Source organism: Tenrec ecaudatus, chromosome 16 (assembly GCF_050624435.1).
Source record: "Tenrec ecaudatus isolate mTenEca1 chromosome 16, mTenEca1.hap1, whole genome shotgun sequence".
NCBI classification, from domain to species: domain Eukaryota; kingdom Metazoa; phylum Chordata; class Mammalia; order Afrosoricida; family Tenrecidae; genus Tenrec; species Tenrec ecaudatus.
Genome location: NC_134545.1, coordinates 73,706,755 through 73,730,007, shown reverse-complemented (window position 1 = coordinate 73,730,007; position 23,253 = coordinate 73,706,755). Strand labels below are relative to the sequence as shown.

General features: G+C 41.3%; 1 protein-coding gene across 1 annotated transcript; it reads left to right on the top strand.

Moving 5' to 3' along the window:
* The first annotated feature begins 12 nt into the window (after positions 1-12).
* Positions 13-8,117, top strand: LOC142428804 (nucleoporin NDC1-like). Its single transcript, XM_075533653.1, is given in 3 exon segments — positions 13-155; positions 6,033-6,422; positions 6,425-8,117. Coding segments are annotated over 3 exon segments (2,028 nt in total). The 5' UTR covers positions 13-40; the 3' UTR covers positions 7,948-8,117.
* Positions 8,118-23,253: the final 15,136 nt, after the last annotated feature.

The following is a 23,253-nucleotide window of genomic DNA, read 5'->3' as shown; positions in this document are numbered from 1 at the left end:
GGGCGCACAGGCTGCTGTGCGCCTCAGAGTAGGGCTCACCATGCCCATGGCCGCAGCTGCGAGTCGACCTTGCGCCGGCGGAGCACGGGACATCCTGTGGCGCGTTTTAGGCTGGAGAATAGTTTCTAGTATTGTTTGGTCAGTGCTGTGTCTACCTGTGGGAAGCCGCAGCTCTTGCGATGTGGGAAGCTGCAGCTCTCGCGATGTGGGAAGCCGCAGCTCTCGCCGCCATTACAAGATGGCGCCGGGCAGTCAGGGCGGTGGCCCAGTTAAGTGGTAAACAACCACTTAGCGCATGCGCGCTGCTGAGATGATGTAGTCATAACTCCACCCTGGAGTATGCAAAATAGGGTTCTGGCAAACGCACCAATCAATGCATGGCATGTCCCCACAGAGCATATATAAGCAGCAGCAGTTTGAGGCTTTGGGGTCTTCTATCCGCTACAGCAATTGAACCCACAATAAAACGCCTGTGGAAGAATCCTGTTGTAACGCATCTTTTCTTGCTGGCAGACCTGGCGCGCGATACAATTGGTGCCGAAACCCGGGCATTTACGACCACCTTAGGCACGAACGGAGACCCCCTGTCATCAGGGAGGATTCAGAACCACACGGCGTGGGTTGTAGAGGTAAGTTCTGAGAGACATGAGCCTGAACGATTGCTAAAGCCGCGAACTGGTGTCTGCGCTCTAACACTTCCGCTTTCGGTTTCAAGGGCGGACAGCTTGCCGCTTTTTATTTTGCACATAAATCGGGTGTAGATAAACCCGTGTGAACCTGTGTGTTAAATCCTTATATACATAAGTAGGGAATATGGGGAACGCAGCAATAAAGACCATGGTTACAGCGCTTGATGCTTTATTAAGGAAGAGAGGATTGAAAATTTCAGAGCCGACGCTGTGTAAGTTTGTAAAAAATGTGGATGAGATAGCACCGTGGTTTGTATCTACAGGCTCTCTAACTCTCGCGAGCTGGAACAAACTGGGATGGGACGTAGACCGAGCTGCAAAAGAAGGGCAATTGAAACCGGGAACTAGACCCATCTGGAAGTTAATAAAAACATGTATTGAGGATAAAGAGTGTAGACAGCCATTACAACAGGGACAGCAGGCTTTGGAGGACGTTCAGGAAAGCATGTCAGAAACAGAACGGGACGAGTCTAAAGAGACTCGGAAAAGGCAGCACAGAGTTGCCAAAAAGGAAGAAACTGCGCAGGTAGAATTAAGGGAGGAAGCTGATCAGCAAAAGAAAAACTGTACCTGCCATTCGGAGCCTTTATATCCGTGGCGAGAACTAGAACTCTTGGAACTATCAGAGGAGGAGGAGGAGCAGTTAGAGGAGGTAGCTGCTCGCTATGAGGAGGGTCGGTATGACGCACTACAAGCGACCGAAGGAGGGCAGTATAGTGCTCTACGGAAGATAACTGTGAGCCCGTCAGCACCACCACCTTATAAGGAAGACAAGCAGAAAGGGTGTGGCTACTCCTTCTGCCCACCCAATACCCGTAGAGCAATTCAACAAATGTATCCAGTATCTGAAGACCAGAACAACGCTCGTTATCATACACCCGTAGAACATAAGCAAGTAAAGGACTTAGCTGAAGCGGTAAGAGCTTATGGTGTAAGTCCAAATTATACTCAATCTTTAATTGAAAGGCTTACAGGTCATGCTATGACTCCTGCCGATTGGACATTTGTAACAAAAGCAGTATTGACTACAGGACAGTATTTGGAATGGAAGTCTTTATGGCAGGATTTATTAACAGCCCAGGCTAGGGAAAATGTTGCAGCAGGGCAGCCAACATGGGATTTTGAAATGCTTTCAGGTCAAGGAAGATGGGTTAATAATCAAACAGCATATCCATTGCAAGTATATCAGCAAATAAATTCTGCTGCAAGCAAGGCATGGAGAACTTTGCCTAATAAAGGAGAGTTAGGGGCAATTTAACAAAAATTGTACAGGGACCTACCGAACCTTTTTCAGATTTTGTGGCACGAATGTTGGAGGCAGCAGGAAAAATTTTTGGAGATCAAGATACAGCCATGCCTCTCATTGAGCAATTAGTTTTTGAGCAGTGTACTAAAGAATGTAGAACAGTTATAACGCCCTGGAAGTCCAAAGGACTGCAGGCATGGATGAAGGCTTGTAGGGAAGTTGGTGGTCCTTTGTCAAATGCAGGACTGGCTGCTGCAGTATTGGCAGCCCAAAAAGGAGGCCCATTAAAATGTTTTCAGTGTGTAAGCAAGTTTCTACACTGTGCGCCACTACGGATGAGTGGGCAATTTTTAAATGCAGTTTTAATGGACTAATAGACAACCATTATCCTAAACATTCCTTGTTGCCCTTTGTGACTGCTCATCCAGTAATTTTTCCCCGTGTCACTGTTAACAACCCCATTAAGGAAGCTTTAGACATTTATACAGAAGGCTCTAAAACAGGCAAAGGATGTTATGTAATAAATGATCAAGTGACTACATTACAATTTTTAGCTGATGCACCCCAATTAGTAGAATGTTTGGTGGTCTTAGAAGTTTTTAAGAAATTCACGGAACCAATTAACATCATATCTGACTCCCATTACGTAGTCAACGCAGTATCTAAGCTGGAAATTGCTGGCTGCATTAAGCAATCTAGCAAGGTGGCAGACATCTTGACTCAAATTAGAAAATGTATTTTGCAACGAAAACACCTATTTTATATTCAGCATATACGCGCTCATAGCTTGCTTCTGGGACCTATGGTGAAAGGTAATGATTTGGCTGATCAAGCTACAAGAGCTTTCCCTGTGTTAACTAAATCCCACTTTGAATTTGCTAAAGATTTTCATGAGCTGTATCATGTGCCTGCTTCCACCCTACGCATTAAGTTTCCAATTACTCGCACAGAGGCTCGCACTATTGTGTTGCAGTGCGCCAAGTGTGCAGAATTCATTTCCAAACCCTCGGTTGGGATAAACCCTCGAGGCATCCGTCCTCTCGACATCTGGCAAATGGACGTTACCCACGTATCTGCTTTTGGAAAGTTGCAGTACGTGCATGTGTCAGTGGACACCAGTTCTGGCATTGTACATGCAACACCCCTAATGGGGGAAAAATCCAGCCAAGTAATTCAACATTGTTTAGAAGCTTGGAGTGCATGGGGCAAGCCCATCATGTTAAAAACAGATAATGGGCCTGCATACACTTCCACCAAGTTCCGACAGTTTTGCTTGCAAATGCAAGTGAAGCACTTCATGGGTTTGCCGTACAATTCCCCAAGGGCAGGGAATTGTGGAACGTTGTCATCGCACTCTAAAGCAATATTTATCAAAGCAAAAGGGGGGAATAGAGACCGTAACGGTCACTACCCCTAGAATGGCTTTATCTCTAACCCTTTTCACCCTAAATTTTTAAAATTTGGATGAGAAAGGCCAATCAGCTGCGGATAGACATGGACAATGGCCAAAGCCACCAAAGGAAATGGCCCGATGGAAAAATGTCCTAGACAACAAATGGTATGGCCCGGACCCTATCTTAATCAGGTCCCGGGGAGCAATTTGTATCTTTCCACAGGAAGAAGAAAACCCCATATGGGTGCCAGAAAGACTGGTGAGAGTGATTAAGAAAGTGAATGACCATGAAAACAGGAAGAATGAAGAAGATGGGGATCAACCTAACAATGCTGCTGATGCTGATGGTAATATGGACCCCAATAGTTAAAGGAGTTTCTTTATGGGCTATAGCTAAAACATGGCCTGTGCCTATTCCTATACACTCGAATGCGTCAATATTACCCTTATTTTTGTCAACGCAATGTGATTTGGGAATACCATGTATTACACCCAGAGGGGAGCCTCCTAAAGTATATAATGCAAGTAATTTTACATTGGCATATATTTTATGTTTTACTACCATTAATACTAGTGCACCTTGTATACATGTAAGAAATGGGTCTTTAGTCAATTGGGTGGATCCTTCTGGAGACTCTACAGTTAATAATATTATATCCACCCTTATGAAAGTTGCACAAGGTGTCACAGGTGGAAATGGTACCTCTAAGAAAAGAAAAGCGATAAATATTACAACACTCATGATGATTCGTGAGGGAGCCAGGCTCTCTGGGCCTATTAATGAATCAGTAGCGTCACCTAATGTGACCAGACGTGCCATATTACCTAGTTGCTCACCTGAAAAAGGTTTTCCGCCTTCTTTTACTCAATGTCAGTCTCCAAATTATCGGAACAAACCTATTATACCAGGCTTTGATATGACTCCGGCTCTAGGTAAAGCAAAATGGAATAGTAGCACTAACACCACTGGTCCTGATAATACTTGGCCGTGGTATGAATGGATACTGTATAATCAGCGTGGAACATCTACAATAGTAACTCCTTTTGCAAAAATGTTTGGAATTAATGATACTTTGTACAATGTCACAGGTATATACAATACCACTACAAAGAGGTTGAGTGTAAAAACTATGGTTAATATGTCTAGAGTACAATTTAAGCCGTCACCTGTTTGTGTTCAGCCCCCATTTTTCTTTTTAATAACATTCAACATTAGTTAAGAAAATAAAAGTTTTTGGGAAGTTTCATGTAATAGTTCTAGCAGTCAGTGTTGGCTTGCTGAATGTTGGAATGGCTCTGTGCCATTTGCTTTGATAGTAAAAATTCCCGCTATGATACCCATACCCGTTGAAGCAGATCCTAATGCCTTTCCTATTGCCACACTTTATAGAAGAAAAAGAGATTTTGGCATTACCGCAGCAATTATCACAGCCATTATGGTTTCAGCTGCGGCAGCGGTTACAGCAGGATTGGCTATGTCTAATCAAGTAATGACAGCAAATGTCATTAATAATATTACGCAATCTACATCAGAAGCGTTATCCACAGCTCAGAAAATGGATGCTCGATTGATATCTGGAATACTGCTAGTGAATCAGAGAGTTGATTTACTACAACAGCAAGTGGACACTCTTACGAGCATGGTGCAATTAAGTTGTATTTCTTCTACACCTAATTTGTGCATAACACCTTTAAAATTCTTGAATGAGTCTTCTTTTAGCAGCAAGAACATATCCCAGTACCTTACTGGACAATGGACAGCTGAACTGGAAGAACTTCAAGAACAACTTCGGATGCAAATCACGACCCTTAATGGCACACGAATGAAAACTATAACTGTTGGAGATTTTACTTCTTGGCTTTCTACTGCTTTTTCCTACTTTAAAGAGTGGGTGGGAGTATTTACATTTGCTGCAATTATATGCTGTGGAGGAATGTTGTTGCTATGGTTGCTCTGCAAGCTTAAGGCCCAGCAAAAACGTGACAAAGTCATCATTACGCGGGCATTATTAGCGATTGAGCGCGGTGGTTCCCATGATCTTTGGCTTTCTTTGTTAAAAGAAAATTAACCCCCATAAGTTGTCAGCAATTGCACCCCAAGGGAATTGTCCCATTGCACTGGGAAGAGTGACAGAAATTGGATCTTGGTCAGCCCTTGCACCATGTGGAGCTTTGCTCATTGCATGCATTAGGGTGACCAGATTTGGGTTTTTATATCCATCTTGATCTCCTGGAGCTGCTGGAGGCTCTGGGATGGATCGATGGATTAGTATCCATCTTGATCTCCTGGGGCTGCTGGAAGCTCCGGGATTGATCGATGGATTAGGCCTAAAATAAATAAATGAGGAGATGTGGGAAGCCGCAGCTCTCACAATGTGGGAAGCTGCAGCTCTCGCCGCCATTACAAGATGGCGCCGGGCAGTCAGGGCGGTGGCCCAGTTAAGTGGTAAACAACCACTTAGCGCATGCGCGCTGCTGAGATGACGTAGTCATAACTCCACCCTGGAGTATGCAAAATAGGGTTCTGGCAAACGCACCAATCAATGCATGGCACGTCCCCACAGAGCATATATAAGCAGCAGCAGTTTGAGGCTTCGGGGTCTTCTATCCGCTACAGCAATTGAACCCACAATAAAACGCCTGTGGAAGAATCCTGTTGTAACGCGTCTTTTCTTGCTGGCGAGACCTGGCGGGCGACATCTACCCATCTGTACTACAGTATTCATCATCTTCAGCAGAATTGATTTATTTCATCCAATACAGTGGCTGTCAGATTCTTTCAACGATCTCTATAGTTCATATACAATCTTTTACCTCCTGCTGTTGTCAACGGTAATAGTAATAATAAATATTTTCAATGTGGAGTTTTATACAGTTGTGCCGTGCATCCCCTGCTCCAGACTGGCCCTGATGGGGAAGATCATGCATCCACAGCAGGTCATGCACTCATCTGTGCATGCTTCCATGGGGATGCTGATGGCGTGGTGTGCTGCAGTGATCACCAAGGGCCAGTACAGTTTCCTCATTGTTCCCTGTACTGGTGCGGAGAGCCTAGACAGCCCTGCTGCTCACACCTGCTTAAATGAACATCACCTCTTTTCCTACTGGCTGGAGCATTCATGGGCTACAGCTACAGCCTTCTGTATTTTGTCAACAACATGAATTATCTTCCCTTTCCCATCATACAGCAATACAAATTTTTGCGATTTAGGAGATCTCTGCTCTTACTAGTTAAACATAGTTGCGTGGAATCACTATTTCTTATTCGAAATTTCTGCATTTTGTATTACTTTCTGGGCCATATTCCTAAAGCATGGATTACCACTGCTATGGACCTTCAGAAGGATAAGCAATTGCATCCTAGTGACTCTGTGAGTGGTTTCCTGAATCTCTCGTTACTCTACCATGTCTGGCTGTGTGGTGTCTTTCTCCTTACAACTTGGTATATCTCGTGGATACTCTTCAAAATCTATGTTACAGAGGCTCATCTGTTCCCCGTTCAGCCACCGTTTGCAGAGGAGTCAGATGGATGCCTCCCTGCAGTGTTAAGCAGCTGTCCTCCCCTCATCATCAAGTATTTGGCCTTGCAGGACCTGATGTTGCTCTCTCAGTATTCTCCTTTACGAAGACAAGAACTGTTTGGTCTCAGCCAACCAGGTGGACACCCGCACAACTGGACAGCTATCTCAAGGGAATGCTTGAGTCTTCTAAATGACATGACGCAGAAATTGGTTCTCTACCAAGAAACTGCTGCTGCGAATGGGGGAGTGCTCATGTCGTTCTGCCCAGGGGGCTCGAGGACACCAACCGCTCCAGAAGAAATCACTTTTCAGACACCGAAATCTAGCCAGATGACTCGGCCTTCAGTGACATCAGCAGTGAAATCCTCGATATTTTCGTCAAAATTATCTACACCTGATGTTGTAAGTCCCCTTGGGACGCCCTTAGGTTCTGGCGTAATTAATCGGATGGCTGGAGTTTTTGATGTAAGCACCTGCTATAGGTCACCTCAAAGTCCTCAACTAATAAGAAGAGGGCCTAGATTATGGACTTCTGCATCTGATCAGCAAATGACTGAATTTTGTAATCCACCACCATCTACCTTTGTGAGTGCTGAGGGTAAGACAATGGGTCAACCAAGTGTGATTTCTTCCTGGATTCAGAATAAATGTGATCAGGTGAAGAACTTCCTGTCAAAGCGGGTGCTGATAATGTATTTTTTCAGTAAGCACCCAGAGGCCTCCATTCAGGCTGTTTTTGCAGATGCGCAAGTGCATATTTGGGCATTAGAAGGTCTGTCTCACTTAGTCGCAGCATCATTTACAGAAGATCAATTTGGAGTTGTGCAGACCACACTACCAGCTATTCTTAATACTTTACTAACGCTGCAAGAGGCAGTTGACAAGTACTTCAAGCTTCCTCATGTGTCCAGCAAACCGCCCCGGGCCTCAGGAAGCCCTGTGGACACTTCTTATAAGACGTTAAGATTTGCATTCCGAGCGTCCCTGAAAACGGCCATCTATCGAATAACCACTACTTTTGGCGAGCATTTGAATGCTGTGCAAGCATCTGCAGAACATCAGAAAAGACTTCAACAGTTCTTGGAGTTCAAAGAGTAGTAAAGTAATATAGACTGTGTTCATTACCCTGCTGATACAACTACAGATGGGACAGTAAATGTTCAGCATTCTTGGATCAGAAGAAAATGGACTAATTAGATGCTTCCTTTGTCGTGGTAGTTGCTTTGAAAGCTATACTTTAATGGGAGAAATCATGGAAAGAAATTTTCAGCGGAATAACCAAAAACTGCCTTTTCTGTACCAGTTGCTTTGTGTGTGTGTCGTATAATAAAGTCTTTATTTGGTTTTACAGGGAAAAAAAAGCATTTTAGGTAATAATATTATTTGAAAACGTTCAGGATATATACTATTATATATGCATACCATGTTTATATTTTCTGCATCAACTACAAACAGAGCAAAGGGGATCCTGTCACACCTAGATTCTGGTGTATCTTGGTTGCATAACTTTGAGACAGTGAGAGGATTTAAAATGATCTGTGGGAGCACTTCTTCACCATCAAATATAATCTATGAAAATAAAAGCGAAACAAGTTATTATTTCTCATGAAATATATACACATACCACTATAAGAGCAGAAAATCTGCATTCCTCAGCAGTTGATTTAGATAGAATATTTAGAATATTCCCATCTAGAGATGACATGATGGGCAGGAAGAAGAATTGAAGCTCAATATACACTTGGGAAAAATAGATAAAATGCTTATATTAAGTTTTAAGTTTATCACACACCGAACAAGGTTATAATTAGGACAAGGGATAACATACTGACATCAGCTGAATCGTGGCTGAAAGCAGAGAAAACCAGAAAGATATTTACTATGTTTCATTGACTAATTGTATGACCTTTAATGAACTACAGATAGCCTTGAGAAAAATGAGAATTCCAAAACACTACGTTGTGCTCATGTGGAAGTTGTACATACATCAAGGAGCAAGCAGCTGTGTGAACAGAATAAAGGAATAGTGCATGGTTTACAATCAGGAAAGGTGCACATCAGTGCTGCAGCATCATACCATATTGATTCAGTCTGCATGTGCACAAATAGCCAGGGAAGCTGGTTTAGATGAATAAGACTCAGCATCAGGATTGCAGGAAGGTTTCTTAAAACCTGTGATATGCAAGTGACACCACCTTTCTTGCTCAAAGGGAGGAATACTTAAAGCACTTGCTGATGAAGATCACCGATTGTAGCCTTCAGAAAGAATTATAATTAAATATAAGGAGGACCAAAATCCTCACAACTGGACCAATAGATAACATCACAATAAATAAAAGATGGACGTTGTCAAGAAGTTCATCTTGTTTGGATCCACAATCAATGCTCATGGAAGCAGCAGTCAAGAGAGCAGATGACACATTGAATTGGGTAAATCTTCTGCACAAGACCTCTTTAAAATATTGAAAAGCAAGAATGTTGTTTTGAGCACTAAGGTATGCCTGATAAAAGCCATGGGATTTCCAATGGCCTCACATGCAGGTGAGAATTGGACATTGAGTAAGGAAGGCAAAAGAAGAATTCATGCATCTGAATTATGATGCTGGTAAAGAACATTAAAGTACCCAGACTGCCAAAAAACCAACAGAGACCAGTCTCCCTGCTCCTTAGAGGCAAGGATGACAGCACATATGCTTTGGACATGTTCTCCGGAGAGACCGGCTGCTCAACAAGATGGATTGCCTCAGCGGCTCCATCGATGGGCTCAAACATAGAACAAATATGAGGACGGGGCAATACTATTTTTGCGTTCTATTAAAGTTTTTGTTGCTCCATATGCACCAAAATTTTCATCAAGACCCCCTCCCGCCCTGTCAGTGGTGTCCTGCTTTACCAATGTTAAACCTAGTCACCTTAGTCAAGTCAACTCCAACTCAAAGCAACTCCACTTAGAACAAAACATTGTCCAGCCCTGCGCCATCCTCATAAAAACCAGCATGTTTGAATTCAGTGTTGCAGCCACTTTCCAGGCCATCTCAGTGAGCGTCTTCATTTCCGTCAGTCCTTTACTTTACGAAACATATTCTTGTTCTCCAAGGACTGGTCCATTCTGATCACGTGTTCAGAATAAGTGAGACAAAGTCCTGCCTTCCTTATTTCCAAGGAGCCTTCTGGCTGTACTTCTCCAAAATAGAGAGATTCTTCATCATTATAGCAATGTGTACAGTGTATTATATATTTTACACCAACAATATAATACAAACGTGTCCATTCTTCTTCAAGCACCATCTTGTTCCTTTATGCAATATGGAAGATGATGATTCTTGCCTATGATATTTTAGAATGATGGCCCAATTTCTTTTTCTTTTTAATAAGGCTCCTTGTCATTAAATCATTCATGACAATGGATTCTGTTTCCAGTAAATAGGCGACATTTTTATGTGACTTGGACTGCCAACAGGGAAGACTATTGCATTTGGTTTTGTTCTCTCATGTACTTTAAAAAGAGCAATGGATAGCAATCTGAAAAGTCAATTTGTAAATATAATTTGTCAAAGTTACCTAAAATATTTCTTATGAAAGGTAGTTTAAGTTGTAGAGGATACTGATCTGGTCACATCTGTGTGGTGATATTTACTTTCATGATTCTCTTTATCTTTCTCTTTGTGCTTACTTTCATTCTAAATTTGATGTGTCAAAATATGCCCCAGGTGAGTGATCATAACCCTGATCCATAACATTGTTCTTCAGTAATTGATATCTCTCCTGATAACATATCCGAAGCACATGAGAAGTCTCACCATCCTCCACTTGAAGGAGCATCATTGCTGTACTGCTTCCAAGATGCATTTGTTTGTTCTTCTAGCAGTCCATGGTGCTTTCAATATTCTTCACCAACACTATAATTCAAGTACATCAGTTTGTACTCCATCTTCCTTATTCAATTTTCACAAGCGTATTGTGGGGTTGGGTTGAAAATAATGACTTAGGTCAGATACACCATGGTACTCAAAGTGAGATCCTTGCTCCTCAATACTTTAAAGAAGAACGTGCAGCATATTCTCCCAAATGCAATGTGTTGTTTGGTCTCTTTGCTGGTTCCTAAGCATTGACTGTGGATACAGAAAAATGAAATCCTTGACCATATCGATCTTCTTTCTTGAAGCCCCTTTGCATTTTCCACAGGTCTTGCTTGAATATAATATTTATCAATTAGAAAGTTTTGGCACCTACCACATTTCCAGTTTTCCCCCTTTGCCTGATGTTCTGATCATAAAACAAATTCTAGTGTTTACCAAAATTTAGTTTATGTCTTGCACCTACCCTGGTGTTCTTTATACAAATATTCTCAAAGTCTTCCTGAGGAACCATGACTTGCATGGTTACATAAGTACTAAGAATAAAGTGAATCAGAATAAAGTGAATCAGATCTAAATTGGTTTTATTTTCTGGAATTCCCCAACCCAATGTTCAAAGACACATGTAACAAGGAAGACTGAGGGAGCTGAATGAAAGGATAACTTACGCAATAGAATATCCAGACCTCCAAACTTCAGAATGGAGACTGACTTGCTCTTTAGAACTCAGAGAGGGGCGTACATAATTTCCACAGGCAACAATGCCCCTAATACAGGGAGTCCTGTCGGTCACATTTTTCTGAAAATGATCTTGCATAGAAAAATGGATGTTTGGGCTCAAAGCACTGGGACGAGACAGTAAAGAGCCCTTTGGGAAGAAGTAACTTTTCAAACACATCTTCCGAACATTATCTTTCAAACCCCTATAGACACAAAGCAAAGGAAAGCTCTCTTAAGTTCATAATTGCATCTCTCCCTAGCATTTTCCAGATACAGACTTGTGATAGCCACTCACGTTGAGTATCAAATATAGCAATGTTCTGCTTAAATGCTATAGCTTTCTGAAAGGGAAGATACTCATCAGAACATCCTTGAATATTACCATTTGTAACTTTTCTGGCAGGCATGGCTACATTATACCCTTTCTATATCCTGCTTGACTTGATAGAATTCGAGCACAGATTCCTTTTCCAACACTTAATATTTCAACCTCCAAAGACTTTCTGTTTCTCAGTGACATATCCTGACCCAGAATCTGTAAATAGATCAATAGTCATACCAGCTGACTGTAGTCTCTAAGGTCTGTCTTCAAGTCCGAGGAGTTTCCCACTGATCTCAACTCCGCACAGAGGCAGCTGCAGCTAAGCATGCTCTAGTCCAAACCACTGGGAAGATGGTGCAATCAGAAACTTCTCAACTGGAGATGGGGTGATTATGGCTTCAGGTATGACAGGCACTGCCCAGGCAACCTCCTCAGGGGAGTTCCTACACAGTGATGAGAGGAGAGTGTTAATGAGCCTAAACTCCTTCTTCCTGCCACTCAGACTGTGCTTGCTATACTTCAGGGTTAAGAAGGGTTGGAATCTTCTCAGCATAAAAGAGCCTTTCCACTTCGAAGTTAATTTTCACCCAAAGATGGGTACAATGAACACAGTCATATAAGCTTATCTGGATAAAATTTTAAATGACTCCACCCCATTCAATTGTAAACACTTTTAGGCTACCGTGGTTCTAATTCTTTCTATGGTGTTCTTAACATTTCCTCTACCTTACTATGTAAATTGGTTACTAGATCTGGCAGAAAACCCTAAAAACATTATATTCAATTATATCCACAGAAACCAGTGAGAGAATAGCATGGGGGTCACATCTAAACTCTTCTGGCAGCAAACGGAATGGAAATCCACATCTCCCCAAAGATGATACTTTTGAGGCAAACGCTAGGCATGCCTGTAACCTCCAGCTTCCTTTACCTATTCTGACACCTGCCCTTCCTCAAAGAGTATTTTCCTCTTGGGTTCTGTGATCCATGCCATGTCCACACAGAACTCTCCGACAGTATTCATGAGGCTTGACATTGGGCTGCTCTAGACGTGGACTCTCCTTCCTGTTTATGGGGCCAGAGGATGGCAGATGTAGCCCATGCCATTTCCTGAAGCTCCATTTCAGAAAAAAAAAATACTCTTAATTTGGTGTGTTTTAAAATTTGCCTCTTGAAAATATTTGATGTGTGTTTTTGGTGTGTTTGTGTGTGTGTGTGTGTGATCCTTCATTACACATTGTGCTTATGAGATTTCACCATCTTTTACATGCAGTTTTACATTCGCATCATCACCATAAATTCTCTGTTATGTGAATATACTAGAAAGTCACTGCTGTTATGGACATTAGTTTTTGCTTTCTTCAAACATAGCTACTAATTTTGGTAGGGTTATCAATGTTTCTACTTGGATCAACAATCATTATCCACAATAGCAGCAACTGAAATTTCAAGTGGCATCCTCTATTGGGCATTTTACTTCTGTAAACTTTACAACATCTCACATCAAAGTCTGATGCAATCCATGGTCTTTTAACTAGCAACAGGTGTGAAAACTGGACAATAAAAAAGATCAAAGAAGGTTGGATGTATTTGAAGTATAGTGCTGGGGAAGAATATTGAATAGACTGCCAATGGCCAAAAACGAATGAATAAATCAGCATTAGAAGAAATACAATCAGAATGCTCCTTATAAGTGAAGATGGAGAGAATTTAATTTATTTACTTAGGCAAGTCATCAGGAGAGACTGATGGTTACAAGAGGGCATCATAGACGGGTCACACCAGAAATGAGTCATCACAAACAAGAAAACTCTCATTGAGAAGGACTTACTCAGTTGTCAAAACAATGGACTCATACGAACCAAAGCTCATGAAGATGGCACAGGGCTGGACAATATTTGATCGTTATAACCTAGGATGCAATTTATCAGAGGCAACTCAACAGCACAAAGAAATAACTAGGTGGTTTTTAGATTTTGGCAGTAGCTAATAGGGCTGCAATAAATATTCTGAAACATGCTATGGATTCAATAATGTCCCTCCAAATAAATGTTGCAATCCTGACCCTTATACCTGTGGATGTGATATGTATTCTCCCTAATGCAATCTGATGTAATTTAATCAATTGAGGTCACACCACTGTAGGATATATCTAAAACCTAATTAATTCTGAGTTATAGATAGACACAGAGACGTGCAGGTACATACTAGGAAAGACAGATACAATATGATTATTGGCAGTTCTCTGTTGGCGTATTATTGCAACAAGTGCTTTTTAAATATTTTCAGCATAATTTTATTTGTGTGTGATAGTAATGATATTGATCAATACTTTTCACATTCTCTTGGGTCACCTTTGTTTGGAACAAACATAAGTATTTGATCAAGTAGCTATGTTCCACATTTCTTGGATTAGACAAGTAAGAACCTCCAGTGTTGTGTCTATTGGTGAAATATTTTAATTGACAATCCACCAAGTCCTTGTTTTTAACCAATGTTTCCAGTGCAGGTTGGACTTTTTCCTTCAATAAACCATTTCTTAATCATGTACTAACTAACTCCTGAGATGAATGAATATTGACTAGTCCTTTTTGGTGTAGTGACTATATTCCTTCTATCTTTTATATCCTTTCTGCATTTATTATTCTGCCCACACAATTCTTCAATATTTCAATATTTTTCCTCCTTATTTGTCATCTTAAAAATGCTGAGCTTATTCTTCCCTTTTGGGTTTGTGACTCTAGGTCTTTGCACATTTCATATTGCTTTACTTGGTCTTCTTGAGCTTCCGTTTGTCATCTTCTGCTCTGCTCTTTTATGTCATCAATTCTTTCTGTCACTTTCACTTTTCTTAATTGAAGAGCAAATTTTGATGTCTCTTCTGCCATTCATTTTAATCTTTTCTTTTGTTCCCACCTTTAAAATGGCCTTTGGTTTTCTTCATGGGTTATGTCATCCCACAACTCATTTGGGCTTTAGCCATTAGTGTTCAAAGCATCAAACCTCCAGTTTCTATATTAAAGTTATATTCAAACTATCTCATGGACTTATTTTAATTCCATCAGTTTCTACTTTCCTTACCCGTGAGCAGTAGGTAGTCTGTTCCAGTCAGCCCTTTACCTTGTTTTGACAGATGATATTAAGCTTCTGCATTGTCTCTTTCCATAGATGTAGGCCATTCATTTCTTCTGTATTCTCTCTGATACAATCAAAGTTTATCTCAAAAACCCTCAAACGCCCTGCCTTTGAGTCAATGATGACTCACAGCAAACCTTAAGGACAGAGTAGCAGTGTCGCTGTGAGTTTCCTTAAATCATTACTAGGTATGAAAGCCATGCGTTCATTTTGGGAGTAGCTGAGGGGTTCAAATGGCAAACTTTGTGGTTGGCAACCCCATGTGTAACCACTACACCTGATGCCCCTCTTTTGATGTTGTTGAAAAATGGCATTTACAATGACTATATTGTTGCTTTTTATCACTGAGGCCATATCTCCTATAGCTACAGATCCTACATCATGCTGCCAATTCCAGTCACCAATAGTTATCAGTATATCTTGGTATTGTGTTTGATCAATTTCAGATTACAGAAATTGGTAACATTCTTCAAATTATTCATCATTGGCTTTAGTCACTGGTGTGTACCTGACAATAAGTGTGATGACAAACCTCAATTTGTCCTCAGTCCTGGCATGGTAAGTCAAATAAACTTCTAATCCAAAATATATCAGTCCATTTCAGCTCATCAATACCTAGAATATGAACTGTTTTCATTCCATATTTATGAATTATTACTTTCTTAGACTCATATTTATTACATTCCATGTCCCGATTATTAATACATGTTTTCAGCTGGTTTTTGCACATTTTGAGTCATGTGAATGCAGATCTCCAAATGTAACTCCAGCTACATAATTGATGAAGCAACTCCAGCCCAGTAATGTTTAGAACACCTTCTAGCCTCAGGGGTTGCATTCTGGAACTGTATCTGAAAATGTTCTAAGTATGCGTAAGATTTGTGGTGACTGGTTATTCATAGGTGATCTCTTCCTTACTTCGTGAGTGTTGTTTTTAGGTGCCCTCAAGTCAGTTCCGACCTAGTCACCTCCATTGTCAGGGCTTCTATTCTTCCCTGCACCCCTGCTGGAAGTAAGGGGTGTGTGTTTGTTGGTGATGGCCAAAACTGGCATTTTCCTTAGAAACAATGTTCTTAGATTTAAGTTTTATAAAAGTACATTACAATTAATTATCTGAAGCCTTAAATGAGCTGGCCTAGGAATTCAGCCATATTTAAATCAGTTATCTGTAGGCAAAGTATACCAGCAACCCTGGAAAATTCAATGTTCTTGGGCCTCATAAAACACGTACTGAATCAAGACCTCCAGGCTACAGCTTCTGAGTGAGTGTCCATTCATATCTAAAGCACCATCTGCATAAGAAAAGTAAAGAAATTTTCAAATAATGTGTAAATTAATATTCACAAGCAATTTTGATTAAAGTCAGTCAATATTGACTTTATAAGAAATGATAACTGACACAGCCTCCTTTGTTTTCAGTCAAGGTCTATTGATGCTGGCCTCAAATGGATGATCAGATCCCATACCTCTCACTTCAGTCTGACCTACTTATCCTGCATCTTTAGCTGACTGTATATCTATATATTCATGACTCTGACATGCTATTTATTCACAGGCTATCATAGAGATTCCACAAAAGCTTTTAATTGTTAATGAACTTTGTTAACTCATTTAGAGATGTTGTAAATGAGAATCAAATCTTGACATAGACAAAACATTAACCAAACAAGTCAAGCAAGAAAAAAAATCTTCATCATATACGAATTAATCTTAACTATACACCTGGACATTTTGATGGGATGGCAGAAATTCAGGGAATTATATATCATTTTCTTTAAAATATAAAGTTATAAATAATATTAAAGGTCAGTTAAGGACAATGAAAAATATTTTTCCAAAGGAAATCAAATAAATTTGAGTCTCATTTGGAAGTCAGGTCCACTGTTGACTCAATCCCAGGCAGGAATTGTGAGAGGTATATTACAGTGGCTTCAACCTTGCGACCCGGAGCAGCAAAACTGAAACTTAAATATGGCTGGCTGATGGGGAGTAGAATGCCACTGAAACTATGCACCCACATAGATGGAGCTGAATGTGATATTTTTGGAAACAGAAAACTATTAGAAGCTAAAATGGGAAACTAAATTGTGATTTTAGAGCAAAACAAGCACACTGGGTAAAAGACAAATCAGTGTAAAATGTAGCCAGCACTGACTAATGTCATTTTAGGCATTCTAGAGGTGACATCAGGAGCCCTGGTCGTATAGTGCATTACCCAGTGTGTTTTTTACCACAAGGCTGGCTGTGGGAGCTCATCAGCATTTTGAAGAGGGCGTGGGGCTTCTGCTCCTGTAAAGATTCACAGCCTCAGAAGCCCATAGAAGCTGTTCTACTCTGTACAGAAGGGCACGAGGTATAATCAAGTCGAAGACAGTGAGTTGAGTGCAGGAGGTGAAGTTTACACAAAACCACAAATTACTTGGGGTCAAAGAAGTTGGTTCTGAGAGTCCACCCACAGACTTTTTTCCTGCAAAGTTCCAAGCATCAAGCAAGAGCTATTTCCCTCTCAGTAATCCAGGATGAGAACATTGAAAGCTGTTCTTGTAACCGGTTACCACAATGATGTTGGGGTCCAATACAGGTGTGTTAGTCTTAGTAATTTAGAGAAGGAAATACACAGAAACTCATGTATAATGAGAGTTTATATAAAGGTTAAGTGCACATCAAGAAAACATCCCAACCCAGTGCTGCCCAAGCCCACAAGTCCAACATCAACCCATATGTCCAACACCAATCCACAAAGTCCTCCTCCATCTCACTAAACACACGCAATGATGCCGACTGCAGGAAGAAAGCTGAGTCAGTGAATGTGTAAGCATCTCAGCGTTGGCAGGGGTCTCCACACAGCTGCTGCAGTACCCAGGGCTGTATCGGGGTAGGTCCATGCAGCTTCTCCTCAGGGATGCCTTGCAAGAAATGAGAATTCCCAGCTAAAGCAGAGAGCTGGCTAAGGCAACTGCACCCTGGTCTGACCATCACAAAGCAAGACACCGGAGAACTCCAAAGGTGAGGTTCACTGAGCCATTTATCCCTGTACCCTTCAATTAACCCCACACGTGTTTACCGGCCAGGTTGGCACAATAAACTAACTACCTCAAGAGGCCATAAGTCTGAGAAAACTAATCATTCATAACTAACCCAACTGGAAAATATAGTTTGTGATTGATATCGGAGAGCTTGAAATTCTAGAAACAAAGAGACAGATAGGACAAATGAGCCTAATTTGTGACAAGCAGAAAAAAGTTGAAGATCTCAGTTGTTCATCACTTGGCCTATGCTGTTGAGGTTTGAAGAAATGTATTATTTTCATAGGGCAGTTGTGGAAAAGTTATAGGGGATTAGAGAGAATGTCCCCGACCCACTGCTAACAATAGTTGAAATGGTATGCCCAGAATGGAAGACAGTTTAATGATTTTCCTCCAACGGGAATACATAGAATTACCTTATGACCCAGCAATTCCCTCATAGGAATATAATCAAGATACTGGAAAAATACATTCATATAAAATATTGAACATGAATGGTAGCAGTATCATAATTTATAAGCTCTCCAAAGTGGGGACATCCAAAAGTCAATCAATGGAGAAATATATAAACAAACCATGGCTTATTTCTACAATGCAATTATCTTTCAACTATGGAAAAGAAATGAAATACGAATCAATATGAGGATATTAAAGTTTATTGTGCCAACGTGGCCAATAAACATTTGTGGATTAATTGAAGAGCGGAGATATAAATGGCTTGGTGAGCCTCGCCTTTCAAGTTTTTGGTCTCTTGCTTTGTGATGGTCAGATCAGGGTGCAGCTGCCTTAGCCAGTTCCCTGCTTCAGCTTGCAAGGCTCACTTCCTGCAAGATGTCCCTGAGGAGAAGCCACGTGGACCTACCCAAATGCAAGCACTGGGTGCTGGAGCAGCTATGTGGAAACCCCTGCCAGTACTGCAATGCTTACACATTCACTGACTCGGCTTTCCTCCTACAGTCGACATCATTGCGTGTGTTTAGTGAGATGGAGGAGGACTTTGTGGATTGGTGTCGGACGTATGAGCTAATGTTGGACATTTGGGCTTGGGCAGCACTAGGATGGGATATTTGCCTGATGTGCACTTAACCTCTATATAAAACTCTTTCTTTTTTTTTTGACATTTTATTAGGGGCTCATACAACTCCTATCAAATTCATACATACACATACATCAATTGTGTAAAGCACATCTGTACATTCCTTGCCCTAATCATTTTCTTTTTTTTAGCTTTACACTTTATTAGGGGCTCATACAACTCTTATCACAATCCATACACATACATACATCAATTGTATAAAGCACATCCGTACATTCTTTGCCCTAATCATTTTCAAAGCATCTGCTCTCCACCCAAGCCCTTTGCATCAGGTCCTCTTATTTTTTGCCCCGCCGTCCCCACTCCCCCCTCCCTCGTGAGCCCTTGATAATTTATAGATTATTATTTTGTCATATCTGCCCTATCCGGAGTCTCCCTTCCCCCTCTTCTCTGCCGTCCATCTCCCAGAGAGGAGGTCACATGTGGATTCTTGTAATCAGTTCTCCCATTCCAACCCACTCACCCTCCACTCTCACATCCTTGGTCCTGAAGGTATCATCCACCCTGGATTCCCTGTGCCTCCAGCCCCCATATGCACCAGTGTACAACCTCTGCCCTATCCAATCCTGCAAGGTAGAATTCGGACCATGGTAGTTGGTAGCATCCAGGATCTGGGGGAAAGCTGTGTTCTTCATCGGTACTACATTGCACCCTGACTGACCCATCTCCTCTCCTAAACCCCTCTATGAGGGGATCTCCAGTGGCCGACACTTGGACCTTGGGTCTCCACTCTGCACTTTCCCCTTCATTCAATACGGCATATATATATATATATATATATATATATTCTTTTTTTTTTTGCATGATGCCTTATACCTGGTCCCTTTGGCACCTCGTGATCTCACCGGCTGGTGTGCTTCTTCCATGTGGGCTTTATTGCTTCTGAGCTAGATGGCCGCTTGTTCACCTTCAAGCTTTTAAGACCCCGGACACTATCTCTTTTGATAGCCGGCCACCATCAGCTTTCTTCGCCACATTTGCTTATGCACCCGTTTGTCTTCAGCGATCTTATCATGGAGGTGTGCAGCCAATGATATGATTTTTTTGGTCTTTGATGTCTGATACCTGATCCCTTCGGGACTACGTGATCACACAGGCTGGTGTGTTCTTCCATGTGGGCTTTGTTGTTTCTGAGCTAGATGGCTGCTTGTTTATCTTCAAGCCTTTAAGACCCCAGTCACTATCTCTTTTGATAGCTGGGCACCCAACAGACTGGACTGGGAAATATTCCTAAAGGCCAACAAACGATCCTTGAACTAAGAAAAACTCTTTCTTATACATTGAGTTTCTGTGTATTTGTTTCTCTAATATACCCAGACTAACACACCAACATATAATATATATCAATGTGGATGAACCTCTGTATATCGCATGCTAGCAAGAAAGAAAATAGATAAAATGAATTTTTTCAGTTATGGGAAGTATTCACAGGAGGTAAACTCAAAAAGACAGAAAGCAGATCAGTGTTTTCAGAGGCTGGATAAAAGTGGGAATAAAGAGTGATTTTTAATGGTCTCCAGTATTCCTATTGTTTAACTCATATAAGTGTTCTAGAACTACGTAGCGATAGAGAATGTACAACCCTGTGAATGCAGTGTCATTTAAGTATACACATTAAAATGGTTAAATTTACATTATATGAATTTTATCTCAATGATTTTTTGATATTTATATAGGGTTTCTGTAACAGAAATATCTCTAGTGTGGGGTTTAAAAAAAGCAGAAATGTATGCTCTCAGTTTAGGAAGATAGAAGCCTAAATTCAAGGTGTTAACACTGAAGGGTCCTATCTTTTCAGCTCTATGCCTTGGGTACTTGGTGATCTTAATGTCGCATGACATCTGGCTGCTCCCATCTCTGCTCCCTCAGGTGCTTAATCTATTCCTTTTGTACCTCAAAGAGATTGACTCAAAACACACTTTACATAAACCCTTTTCATTCAAAAAACAAAGAAAGCCCGCACCCAAATAGGATTATAAGCTTTTCTATATAGGAGGTATTTTCAATGAGGTGGTGGAAAATTGACCTTTTCCATGAGCATATATATCTGTACACACACACGTAGGCGCACGCACATGGGAGGAAAAGAGGCTGTCTGTTCTGTGACGATTTAGTCTCAGAGGGTCAAAAGTGGCAGTTCTCCTCTGTCCTAAAGGGTGACTATGAATCAGAATCGATTGATGGCAGTGCATTAGTGAGTTATAGGAAAACAAACTCATTGTCATCAAGTCAATTCTGACTCACAGTGCCCCTACAGGACAGAGTAGAACTGCTCCATAGGGTTTGAAGCCTTTCATCTTTAAAGAAGCCCACAGCAGGTTCTTTCCCCCTCCCTCAGCGGTGCAGGTGCGTGGTAATGGACAGCATTTTTTAACCACTGAGGCCCTAGGGCACTCAGCGCAGGTGTGTCGTTGCTGGTAGCTGCTGTCACGCTGGTTCCTCCTCAGCGACCTGTGTGCCACAGAAGGAAACACTGCCTGGTCCTGCGTTGTCCTCACGGTCATTATGTTTGAGCTCCTTATTTAAGCCCCTCTGCCAAGTTCGCTCATGGAGAGCCTTCTTCTGCTTTGCTGTCTCTCTGCTTCACCAAGCATGATGGCCTCGGATCTCAGGTGTAGGCATTAAGAACTAGTGATTTTATTGAGGGGTGGGGTGGGGTTGGGAGGGGGGTTGGTAATGATAAAATTCAATCTGTAACAATAAGATAGGCTGTGCAAAACAAAAAGTATGAGTGGTAAAAAAAAGGGGGGGCTGAATGTACTGTAGCTTGTGCAAAGGTGAAAGATCTATTTATATTGAGAAATGATTTCTTTGTGTGAAATACTGGATCAAAGCTTGCTTTGGGGAGTCAACCAGACATGAATCCAAATCGTAGTTCCACAGTTTGCCATGAGACTTCAACATGTAGTTTATTTTTAGTATTCTTACTTTGTCAAACTGGTCGAGTACAACTTGGTTTTTTGTGTGTGTGGGAATTAGTGCTAGCCATGCCTAACCCATTAGGATGCTTATTGTATTTAAATTTTGACTTTGGGGTTCTCCAAGACCTAACTCCTGTTGTTTTACAAATACATTTTATCACAGTTTTCCTCCCATAGTTTAGAGTATACACTGATTTAAGGGGTTAACTTGCTAAGATAAATGAGTGCAAGTACCATGTGTTATTTAAATGGAGCAGATGCACTGGAATAAGGACAAACACAAGTACTACCCTCTAGTGGCCCATCTGGGTAATTTCATTGAAAAACAAAACAAGGGTGCCAGTAAAGTAGGAGCCTTGGTGTACAGTGGTTATGTGGTGAGCAATGATGGTCAAGGTCAGCAGTTTTAACCCACTAGCTGCTCTGTGGAGAAAGACAGGGCTTTCTACTCCCAATCACAGTTACAGTCTTGGATGTAACAGGCGTAGTTCTACCCGATCCAAAAGGGTCCATATGAATTGGTGTTGACTCGATGGGAATGAGTCAGAGTTAGCTGTCAGTCAATTCAGGCTCATAAACCCAAACACAATTTCATTGATGTCAAGTGGATTCCAACTCAGAGAGAGCCACTGGGGCTTCCGGATGAATATGTACAGAGAATGCCTTTTAAAAAATAGAGTGCGAATGTAAAATTACCATTTCAAAAACAGTAAATGTTTTTCTCATAATGTTATTGGCTACATGTCCCTGTATGGCTTCTTACAGAATTAATTTATAAAACAGTGGAATTTAAAAGTCGAGAAAACAACAGCAACAGATTCTTAGACTCTGCCCAGTCTGTGCAATCAGGATCACTTCTCACTGTTGTCTTTGGTCAAGCTCTGCGGGTGAATCAGATGAATTCTAAATGTTGATTTTGGAGGCTTCTCCATAGCATTGCTGCATTTCTTGAGAATTTTTGTGCCACGCTATTTTTTCAAGAATGTTTGAACAACTAGCTGTCTTGGAAGACAGAGGTAGTGTCGTTCTCCAAGGTGGAAGGCGCATGTGCTCATGACCAATGTCACAGGGATCATGCCTCCTGTGTGGCACGGATAGGGCAGCATTTCTGGCAGCATGTGTACCTTGTGTGAACACTCACTCCTCTTCATGCTAATGCTGGGAACCAGACTCTCAATCACACTTATATTGACTGCACTGAGCCCTGCCATTACATGATCATGACAGGATCCAAAAAGCAGAGCTACATAAAACACGCCTTACAATATGGTGAGGATTAATAAAATCTCCCGGGGAGCCTGTGCTTTCTAAAGTTCTACAAGTTTGG